Source organism: Mytilus californianus, unplaced genomic scaffold, assembly GCF_021869535.1.
Source record: "Mytilus californianus isolate M0D057914Y unplaced genomic scaffold, xbMytCali1.0.p SCAF_9, whole genome shotgun sequence".
In the NCBI taxonomy this organism is placed as follows: Eukaryota; Metazoa; Mollusca; class Bivalvia; order Mytilida; family Mytilidae; genus Mytilus; species Mytilus californianus.
The window spans coordinates 94,235,611-94,248,152 of NW_026262745.1; the positions used below are offsets into that span (position 1 = coordinate 94,235,611).

Genomic DNA, 12,542 nt, shown 5'->3' on the forward strand with positions numbered 1-12,542 from the left:
GTAATTCGTTAATCTTGTTAAAAATCCACCTTAATCTATAAATAGTTACAAATTTTTCCATAAATGAATCAGCAAAGAGACAAAACAGGCAAATTTCAAGGCAAAGTTAATGTAAACAAGAAAAACAAGAGATCCGATTTTTTCAAGTGGTCAAATGAAGGGAAGAAGAAGGACCGCGAAATAGTTGGCTTATTTAATGACCACTTAAACTATATTCATGACCACACAGATATAGCAGCAGAGGCTGCGATCACTGATCCACTTTATGGGAAACAACAGTCCTGGGTTGTGGGGAGGAGGATTGTTGAATTAGACCTTCTTGCAGTGGGAATGTACTGCTGTATTTGTAAGTCCCCTCTACACCTGTTTATTTGGTCTAAGTGGCATTATTATGATCCGTTGTGAACTTTGTGACACAGTGACAGATGTCCAGACAGGGAAAAGAGGACCAACTGGAAGTTATGATATCAACACAAAAGCAGCCATAGGTAGGTTTACATTTAGTTATTGCGAACCCAATGATACTTTTCCACAGATTCACCTGCAAGTTACCTGTCGATTTAAACGTTTGTAAGTTCTTTTGTCCCATCTAATAAATACAATAGCTATTGTTCTCTGTGTAGTTTATTTGATGGGACCTTTAAATTTCTTCCAAGAGAAATCTATCACTCACTGATTAATTTACCTGAACAAAAAATTGAACTGTCAAAAATGAAAATACATGTACAAATACTAAGTAAGGACTCAAAAAAACTGCATTTGGTGTTGTTTGTTTATTTGTTTTTTGTTTTGTATTTATTCAATATCAATAATTCATTTTTAATTGTTTCAATATAAACACTGATTCAAAAATTAAAAGTTGATTTCTGAACAATTTTTTTATATTTTCCCTATTAAAATTTGCTTTTTTTTGTGTGTTTGACAAATAAAAACTTGAAACTTATTGTGTTTAAATTAAGGTCTTGAAAAAAGTAATCTATAACTGAACAACAACAAAAACATGCAAATTCATTGGAACAATACTTAAAATTTTGTCAGAAATAAACTTTTTATAATTAAATCAGTGTTTACAGTACGGATAGAGAATTATTACTATAAATAACGGACTGGGACATGTCGGAAATGAATAATCGGACATTTTTATGGTAGGTAGTTTGGTCAATAATCAACAGATCCAGGTGTGAATGGTAATATATTTGTCCTTTCTTCTTATTCCGTGCTACCAGACAATTACGCTTCACTGATTTCAGAATCATGTAACATGTAATTTTAACCTCTCAGTCACTTAATTGATTATATTAGTTCTACATCGTATTTGACATAAAATATTTTTACAGGTAAAATACTGGAAAAAACTTTGTTTTAAGAAAAATAGCCTAATTTTTTAATTATGGCTTTTTATATTTCAACTGCTATTTATATTCTTTGTTCCTTAAAATAATTTTTATTTTAAGTTCCTTTTTTTTTGTATCTTTTTCTTATTTGTTTGCATAAAGTTTTTTTTACATATTTTCATTTTATTTCTGGGAGGTTATTTTTGTTTTACTGATTTATTTTCCACGTAAATTCATTGATTAGCAGAATGTTGTGCAAAGTGCTGCTGCATACGTTTTAGTTTGATGCGGTCACATGCAAAATATTGCTATATTTAACCACACTACATTTGTATTTAATATTCAGTCTGTGTTGGGTCAGTTCCGAGATAAAAATAATTACAGTGAGCAATACTTGTATACTAGTAGTTTGATGATTCTTTATTGTGTGAATTTACTTTTTACTGTAAACAAATATTGTCCGAAAGTTGGAGATATGTAACTAAAATAGAACGCAAATAATAACAATTCTCCTCGGGCATAAGGTTTATTTTAATTTTTCTGTGTTTGTTAAATATGCATGAAATTATTGCCACTGACATGACTGGACATTAAAACTAGAAGCATTAAATTGTTTGATGACCAGTTAATTAAATATTTACTTTGTTTTTGTAGTCTGAAGAAATGAACATTTTATGACTGTAACAACCTTTAAAAAGTTTTAACAAACATTTTACAACTGTCCCAACTCTAAAAACGTTGTAACAAACATTTTTTGACTGCATCAACGTCTAAAAAGTTGACACAAACAAATTTCAACTGTCCCAACTATTAAAAGGTTGGGACAAACATTATACAACTGCCACAACTTTTGGAAAGACTGTAATAAATAGTATTTGACTGTGACAACCCCGTAGACCACTGCAACAGTCCTTAAATGACTGTTGATAACATATTTTGATTTTCACAACCCATAAAAGTGTTGGGACAGACATTAATCAACTGTATCAGTTTCTTTGACAGTCATCTTCAGTCTTCCACAGACTAAGACAGTCGTAGAACGACTGTTACTGGTATGGACAGTTGTTTTTTCGTCCAGTAGTGTATGGTATAAGACGGAATCTCTATAACATGTATAAGTTCTTCAGGGACTTCTCCCTCTGGGGCTGAACCTCTTCTTGCTGTTCCGCGTGACTGGGATCCATGATGGCTCAACGTTGTTGTCTTGCTGCCTAGTACACACAAGTTATGTAGTCCACTGTCCTTGTAAAGGTATGTACGTTGCTACGTTGTCGTTCCTTGTCTGGATATGTAAAGACAGGTTGTCGTCAATTTACTGTACGTCAAGGGATGACGCGTTCTTGTAGGGCTAAACAAGCAGGTTGTAGCTGTAGAACTGACGTGGAGTGGCGTTATCTGTGAGACACAACAGGCAAGTTGTAGACTTTTTACTGTAATGGCCTGACCATTAAGTTTAACCGACGATTGGGCTCAAGCAATAAGGCTATCAGGTGCTGATAATTTATTCTCAAACCAATCTAACAAATGGTTAAAAGCTGAAAATACAAAATAAATACAATTTTACAATGTGTTGAATTAATGTTATTATGTATGAATGTCACATGTAGACAATGGCACAGTCCATAGAACGCGAAATACGTCTGCTGTTATAAAGGTGAAGTTTCCAGTATATCACGGATAAAGAGTTCAAATATGTGAAAAACGATTTGAAGGCATCGAATACAAAGTTATAAATGTAACTCACTCTGTGGTTAGCCACGAATTGTGTCCTAGATGACGTTTGTACGTCTCCAGTTCTGGAATGACCTTGCAATGTTCAATTTGAGATACGTGTAAGAAAGGGAAAGGTAGCGATGATACGATGTTTTAACGTTCTTACAAGTTCTTATAAGGTTTAAAGATGAATAATCCTCCTAGACTGGAGCACATAAACAGATTAAGAATGTATTCAAACGAACTATATAATTGAGGAACGGCGTAACAGAATAATGGCAGCTGTAATCAAATAGTAAGTTTCTATGTATGTTATGGTTTAATGTTATCGATGTTCGTTGTTTCTGTTGTTCTGTTATTTTCATTTTTATAGTTGATGTGTTTCCCACAGTTTTATTTTGTAACCCGTATTTGTTTTCGCTTAATTGATTTATGACTATTGAACTGCGGTATACTTTTAATCTAACCAGAACAGGTTTTAAAATAAATGTGTTTATTTCCTATTCAAAAACCTTCTAATTGAATCATTGCATATTTTATATTGGCTTCTGGCATTAACACCTTTGCTTATCTGCACACTGGCTTATCAAATTTAAATAGGACTTATAAAGAACAACAATTATCTACATGATGAAATTAATATTCGAAACGAGTTTTGAAAATATGAACAACATGTTTAATAAGAACCCAATTTCGTTGAAATATTTTTTGTAACCAAAAAGATGGGAAGTAACCTTAAAATCTGGATTTAAACATTATCTCAAAAGGAAAAAGATAGGTGTATTTAAACACGATAAAAACATGAACACAGACGGAAAAAAAGCTTGGAATGAATCGAAACAATTTGATATCTCGCAATATCTGTCATATCTTTAACACTGCTTTATCTGAAGATATACAGGTGAACTTTACGACGTATGCTCCAGGTTTGCCTAACCTTTTAAGGAATACGCGTACATGTTGTGTCCTGGTGTGGAAAACTGTGAGAAATTTAAGGGGGTACACAACACCTAAGAAAGATAACTCTAACTCTTTGGTCTGTTTCATTGCAGCGTTTTAAAATTACATGCAATATGCAAGACTTTTAAAGATCCAGATCAGAATGTTTACTTGTTGCTAAGAGCAGACGATCAGGCTATCGTAATTCGTTAATCTTGTTAAAAATCCACCTTAATCTATAAATAGTTACAAATTTTTCCATAAATGAATCAGCAAAGAGACAAAACAGGCAAATTTCAAGGCAAAGTTAATGTAAACAAGAAAAACAAGAGATCCGATTTTTTCAAGTGGTCAAATGAAGGGAAGAAGAAGGACCGCGAAATAGTTGGCTTATTTAATGACCACTTAAACTATATTCATGACCACACAGATATAGCAGCAGAGGCTGAGATCACTGATCCACTTTATGGGAAACAACAGTCCTGGGTTGTGGGGAGGAGGATTGTTGAATTAGACCTTCTTGCAGTGGGAATGTACTGCTGTATTTGTAAGTCCCCTCTACACCTGTTTATTTGGTCTAAGTGGCATTATTATGATCCGTTGTGAACTTTGTGACACAGTGACAGATGTCCAGACAGGGAAAAGAGGACCAACTGGAAGTTATGATATCAACACAAAAGCAGCCATAGGTAGGTTTACATTTAGTTATTGCGAACCCAATGATACTTTTCCACAGATTCACCTGCAAGTTACCTGTCGATTTAAACGTTTGTAAGTTCTTTTGTCCCATCTAATAAATACAATAGCTATTGTTCTCTGTGTAGTTTATTTGATGGGACCTTTAAATTTCTTCCAAGAGAAATCTATCACTCACTGATTAATTTACCTGAACAAAAAATTGAACTGTCAAAAATGAAAATACATGTACAAATACTAAGTAAGGACTCAAAAAAACTGCATTTGGTGTTGTTTGTTTATTTGTTTTTTGTTTTGTATTTATTCAATATCAATAATTCATTTTTAATTGTTTCAATATAAACACTGATTCAAAAATTAAAAGTTGATTTCTGAACAATTTTTTTATATTTTCCCTATTAAAATTTGCTTTTTTTTGTGTGTTTGACAAATAAAAACTTGAAACTTATTGTGTTTAAATTAAGGTCTTGAAAAAAGTAATCTATAACTGAACAACAACAAAAACATGCAAATTCATTGGAACAATACTTAAAATTTTGTCAGAAATAAACTTTTTATAATTAAATCAGTGTTTACAGTACGGGTAGAGAATTATTACTATAAATAACGGACTGGGACATGTCGGAAATGAATAATCGGACATTTTTATGGTAGGTAGTTTGGTCAATAATCAACAGATCCAGGTGTGAATGGTAATATATTTGTCCTTTCTTCTTAATCCGTGCTACCAGACAATTACGCTTCACTGATTTCAGAATCATGTAACATGTAATTTTAACCTCTCAGTCACTTAATTGATTATATTAGTTCTACATCGTATTTGACATAAAATATTTTTACAGGTAAAATACTGGAAAAAACTTTGTTTTAAGAAAAATAGCCTAATTTTTTAATTATGGCTTTTTATATTTCAACTGCTATTTATATTCTTTGTTCCTTAAAATAATTTTTATTTTAAGTTCCTTTTTTTTTTTGTATCTTTTTCTTATTTGTTTGCATAAAGTTTTTTTTACATATTTTCATTTTATTTCTGGGAGGTTATTTTTGTTTTACTGATTTATTTTCCACGTAAATTCATTGATTAGCAGAATGTTGTGCAAAGTGCTGCTGCATACGTTTTAGTTTGATGCGGTCACATGCAAAATATTGCTATATTTAACCACACTACATTTGTATTTAATATTCAGTCTGTGTTGGGTCAGTTCCGAGATAAAAATAATTACAGTGAGCAATACTTGTATACTAGTAGTTTGATGATTCTTTATTGTGTGAATTTACTTTTTACTGTAAACAAATATTGTCCGAAAGTTGGAGATATGTAACTAAAATAGAACGCAAATAATAACAATTCTCCTCGGGCATAAGGTTTATTTTAATTTTTCTGTGTTTGTTAAATATGCATGAAATTATTGCCACTGACATGACTGGACATTAAAACTAGAAGCATTAAATTGTTTGATGACCAGTTAATTAAATATTTACTTTGTTTTTGTAGTCTGAAGAAATGCAAATACTCCCATTTAAATAATTTAATGGTGCTGCATTGACTCTTAATTGCATAATATTTATTTACGCAAAATCCATGTAAACTTGTATGTTATATTTTTGACAGCAATCTAAAAAAAATATTTTCCGTGAAAAGACAATTCCATGATACACATATCAGTGATCAACAGCGTGTTCACGTGGTTGAACTTTAACTTGACTTCACTCACAATATTGAATGCTAAAAATAGCTAAGATCGATTTTGTCCACTGCACGAGATTTTCATATGGCGGGAAATATCGTAACAGTAAACATGGGTGACCTTACTGAATGACCGTGGGAAAATCCATTCATGATTAAATTTGATGTGGAATGATTGACAGTATTGTGCGTTAGTTCTGAGACTCTTGATCGAGATCCATTAACAATTGATTTACCAGAATAGAAATTTAATCCTTTAACATATAATCAAAACAAGCTAAGCCTTTAGTCTTCTTTAACTATTTTATGTATTATATTTATCAGTCATTTCCCGGATTCCCATTTAAATGATTTAAATAATTTATTCGGAGACCTCCTTTAAAGTTCTGAAATAATACAATTTAAACTGTCGACATCGATTTAAAAAATCTTACTGACTGCACGAGCTTTAGAATGACTAGAAGTACGACGAAAAAGTAAAGACAGCTGATCATGACTAGTGTAAAACTTTGATTTTCGTATATTGATTGACACAATTCGTAAAATATGTTTATAAAAAACACGATTTTCATAAAAATTTCAAACATGAAAATAGAAAGGCAATATCTTTGTTATAATACAACGAGTGTCAACAAATCTGTTATTTCCATTATGTGTAAATTTATTAACAAACAAAAATTAAAAATAATGCTGGGACATAGAATATTGACGTGCATATGGAAAGTTTGTTAATTTTTTTTATATAAAAACTAGAAATCGAAACATGATCACGGCGTTATAAATATTGTATTAAAAAAAACCAATTGTTTCAAACAGATTAACGGGAAATATATGTCAAAATAGAAAGCACTAGTGATCTGTCTGACCAAAATGTTTTACTTGCGAGAAATGATTGACAGGTGTGAATAGACGTAGAGGCACCGACGGGGAACGTGGTATCGAAAGGAAAATAACAGTTTATTCACAATGCCTATATTCAATTTGTTTACATATTTTATAAATACGATATGTTGGCCTTTTACTTAAAATTGTGTTTCTATTAATAACATAAAGGAACAGGACGTTAAAAGGGGGAAATATTATAACCATCAACGAAAACTCGTATAATTTACGGGATTGGTGTCTCAACATTTTGATTTAAACTTCGATTGAAAAAAGTCCTGGTTGTTATAATTTTGAATAAAATGAAGTATTCACGGTTTACAAATACAAATACAAATAGTTTATTGGCTCAAACACAATTACAATAATTGGCAAAACATTTTTACAATACATTGTTAAAAATCGTCTTTCTATCTTTTTCAAGTTAATAAAAAAAGTTGATCCCATATTCATGATATTTAATTTTTATTTTTATTGTAATTTTTCTCTTTAAATACAAAACAATATTTTACATTTATCTATCCTCCATAAATACTAGAATATCTGTACAGGTAAAATTTAATTCTAATCAAGCTGGTACAGATTGATTTACGACCTTCCACTCGGATATTGCACAGGTTAATATCACAGCAGGTGTTAATTACACTGGGACAACTGTCCGACCAGTCTGACATCTAGACGGATTAAGACATTCATAATAATAAGTCTCTACCCGTACTGTACATTGAACAGATTGAAAATATATTATTGATATTGATTAAATACAATATTGCATGCAGTTTATGCGTGTTTATACAACTATTTCCACCAAAAAAGAAGATAATTTTTTGGTCAGGTAAATTAATCAATGAGTGATAGATTTCTCCTAGAAGAAATTTAAAAGTCCCAGTGAAAAAAACTACACAGAGAACAATAGCTATTGTATTTATTCAATAGGACAAGAGAATAGACAAAAGTTTAAATACCCTGGTCAAGAGCAGACGACTCTGTGGAAGACTTTCATTTGGTTCGCAATAATACAATTTTTAGCAGAATCTATAAACAAACATAATCAAGTTCAACCAGGATCTTCTATAGCTAGTAGATTGTACCTGTATACTCCCCTCCATACTCAAAGCTTAAATGCAAAATCTTAAATCCAATTTTGTGCAAAATAAGAAACATTTCTAAATATCTTTTTTTGAACTTTGTTGTTAATGTTTGAATTTGAGTCTCACTCTGTAGAGAAGAGCAAATAACAGACGTGAATCAATACATTAAAAGGAGGGCCTAGGCCCCCTATATTTGTCTCTTAATAATTAAACATGTTTTAAATTTTGGCCTTATTCTTGTAAGCAATAATTTTAAACTTCTCCCCATGAATTTGAAAATTAAAAAGTTAACTTCTCAAGCAAGATTTGTGAACAAGGTAAGAAAGAAAAAACCTTGCACAAGGTAGAAGAATTTGTTCCATTCATTAATATTTTTTTCAGGATTGTTTTAGATTTATAAGTCATGGTTAACAATAATAACAATAAAAATAGATATCTTTGGTTTGATGAATAAAATATATTTCTTTTCAAACATTAAGCATGAATTTATACAAATGATTCATACAAAGACCACATCAATGTCTTCAATAAAGCAGAAACTATATACACCATATGCAGACAGCTCTTAATTGCCCTGATGACAAATCCAGTGCAAAAAGTATACATTGTAATAATATACCAAATATGCTCTAAAATGGAGCATTTATAAGGGAGATTACAACCACTGACCAAGCATTTTAAACCAAATTATCTACTTTCATATGCGTAGATATAGATATTTCAACACACTGAAGTATCCAAGTACACCGTGAGGCAAAGCCCAAGGGTGTATAGGGTACTGAAAGGTGTTAAAATATCCATATCTATGGATTATAAACGTAGATAAAGAATGTTTCCCCAGTCTTAGTCAGAAAACAGTGGTTTTAAGAGAAATTGGACCACAAAGTGTAACATTTTTTAATTATTTAAAACTATTTTATTGAAATTTGAGAATTTGACATTTTAACTGCGCTAACCAATCTAAATCCTAGAAACATAAAGTCAGGGATAAATTTATTTAGTCACTCTCAAACAGTAACCTCCCACTACTATGCCAATGGTCAATATCATAAAACAACATATATACAGGTACATGTATCAGAGCATTTTTTTTCAACAAACAAATATATTGTCCGCTCTATGGTCGGGTTGTTGTCTCTTTGACACATTCCCCATTTCCATTCTCAATTTTATATATATTCAAAAGCCTTTGAAAATATCTCATACCTAAAAATAAAAATTTTGTTTAGAGAAAACATGCATTATTCCTATATCTTTATTCACTTACATCTTCATGCATTGCAGGAATGATACATGCAGGAATAGGACATACCCATCTACAAAACTTTCTTGCTGAATGTAATTTGCCATCTATCAGTAAAAACACTTTGAGGAAGAAGGAGAAGGAGCTTAGTAAACAGATTGGGGAAGTTGCAAACAGATCTTGCAGAACTGCAGAGGAAGAAGAAAAAGCGCAGAGTAACAATAGTAATGTAAGTTTAATAAATAATGTGTTTAATTGATTAAGAAAAATAAACTTTATTCTAATGCAACATGGTTTGTAACGTTTAATATGGTTGAATAACGTCATACATTTTAATGGTTTAATGAATTTGCTGGATCAAAACCAGTTCTACATCACAACAGAAGAACAAACATATTAAAACTTTTTTTTCAGTCAGGTTTCATGTTTACTTACTATTTACTGCTAAACTCTAGACCAAAAGGTATAAAATATTGGACACTATGAAAATAAGCCAGAATTCCTCTATGATTTGCACTTATATATCTGATTTGATGTTCTTATATATAGTTACCGACTATAAAAAGGATTTTAATTGCTCTTTTTTATAAACATATTTTATTTCTACAAATATCCAATATTGATTCATATATCAAAATGATACGCTCAAAAAACTTTCTACCAATTAATAAAAAAAAAAAGGAAAGAATATAATTGTCATTTACCCTGTCTTACATGCTGCCTATAGACTTTCTTTCAAATCTTATTTACATGTATGCATAATACTAGAAATAAAATTATATTTTGATAGGTTGAAGCTAGTTTTGATGGTGGTTGGCAGAAGAGAGGCTCTGGATGGAATTACAATAGTAATAAAGGTAAGAATTAATATTGGTATGCATGATGTATAACAGTAAAACCAGTAAAATCCCAACTTAATAAATCCAAACAATCTAGCTAAAATTTACTATTAAACCTCAAACTAATATTGGAACAAAACAAATTAATGTGTTTTTTTTGGGTGTATTTAATAAATATGATTTACCTACAGAAAAGTAAACCAATTTTAGTTAAAATATGAAATGAATATTCTTGTAATTGTATTATAAAAATCAGAATATATACTAGTAGTAATAAGTCAAATTAAGGCAGTTTGGTCCATGGAAGTATCTTAACAAGCAGAAGACAAAAAAAGACAAATCCTACTTTTTGCAAGAGTAACCTCCCCTGTGCCATTGAACATTTCTAAGTACAGAGGTTAATGGGCCTAAATTAGGACATCTGGATTTTAAATTTACCCTTGATTCAGGAATTAACGATTAATTTCTCAGGATCTGGGAAAGCCAGATATTTCATTTTTCAAGAAAAATGCAATTGAACATTTTTAAGAACAGAGGTTAATGGGCCTAAATCAGGACATCTGGATTTTAAATTTATCCTTGATTCAGGAATTAATAATTTCTCAGGATCTGGGAAAGCCAGATATTTCATTTTTCAAGAAAACATGGTGAAATTCAGCCTTTTTCCAGTCTATTTAAAATGAATGACAACCCTCATACCTCCCCCTTTTAGGAGATTTTAATAATATAATTTGGTGGTTTCCTATAGTATGATTTGTTAATGCAATAAGTTTGAGGTCAAAGTTTATTTTCAGTGGACTATATTAGTTTCAATGTTCTTTGAACCTGTGTAAACTGTTAACTTAAGATATGTATATAAATACAAAATAAAATCTTCAGCCATGAAGGGGTTCACTTTAGATGGGTTCATAAACTGTAATGATGTACCTAAATAATAGAACTGAATGTGTCGGTGAACTACAGTAATTGCTACATTAGTATTTTAATTTTAATCGTATCTGTGTGTATATCACTCTGTCCATCCAGAATCTGGTTAAAGTTTTTGGTCAAGTTAGTTTTTGATAAAGTTGAATTACGTCACATCAACTTGAAACTTAGTACACATGTGTCTTATCATGTTATCTTTCTAAATTGTATGCAATATTAGTCTTCTGACCCACTGAACGTTGTAAATGATACTGTAAGCAGGGCAGCAGAGTACAATGGACATGTACATTTCTTGGAATGGACTTCTTTTTGCCTCTAACAAAAAAGAATTATGTAAGTGATGCTCATTAGGAAAATGTTTGATCTCACAATAAGTACATTTTAACTTTCTACAGGACACTCAACCTTTATTGGAAAAGAATCTGGGAAAGTACTGTCATTTGATTTAAGGAGTAAAACATTTAAGACCTGTGAGTACCACCAATCCAGAAAAGAGACTGTTCCAGATCATGACTGTCAATCGATTTGGCATGGATCAAGTAAAGCCATGGAGGCTGATATGGCTGTAGCAATGGTTCACAGGTTGAAAGATGATGGATGTGAAATCAAAGGTTAATAATATGTTAACAATAAAGCAACAAGAGTTATGTATTTGATGAATTAAGCCAAAAGGTGACACTAAGGTATTGCCTTTCTGGTTTTGCCAATGACTTTTGTGTTCACAAATGGGATAAGCTAAAGTTTAACATGAACCAGTAATTCTATATCAATGAAAGATGATATCCACTATTATAATATGCAGTTGCAATAACATTAGATCATCTCTGATTTCATGTCCATTTCATGTCTATGTTAACGAAGCGTTTTCAATTGACTGTTAAATGTCTATACAAATTCAACGTTACAGTTAACTCAGTAAAGCATGAACCATTAACTAATCATAAAAACAGAACCTTGTGAGCACAACTCAATCTTCTTAAAATTCTCAATGATTAGGGTATGTTCATCATGAAAATTAATGAAAATTTCAATTTGTCAAAATTTTTCTGGTCCTAAAGTTTAGTTCTTTATGTATATTCTCATATTCTGTTTCAGTTGTGCATGCTGATAATGATGTATTAACAACAGCAAGACTTCAAGTTGAGTTTGACAACATTTCAAAAAAGGACGACCAGAACCATGTCAAAAAAA

General features: G+C 31.1%; 1 protein-coding gene across 1 annotated transcript; it reads left to right on the plus strand.

Moving 5' to 3' along the window:
- The first annotated feature begins 4,561 nt into the window (after positions 1–4,561).
- On the plus strand, positions 4,562–11,967 carry LOC127714048 (uncharacterized). Its single transcript, XM_052219996.1, has 4 exons — positions 4,562–4,675; positions 9,627–9,814; positions 10,376–10,442; positions 11,747–11,967. The coding sequence occupies exons 1-4, from the start codon at positions 4,579–4,581 to the stop codon at positions 11,965–11,967; spliced, it is 573 nt and encodes a 190-aa protein (XP_052075956.1). The 5' UTR covers positions 4,562–4,578.
- The last annotated feature ends 575 nt before the right edge of the window (positions 11,968–12,542 follow it).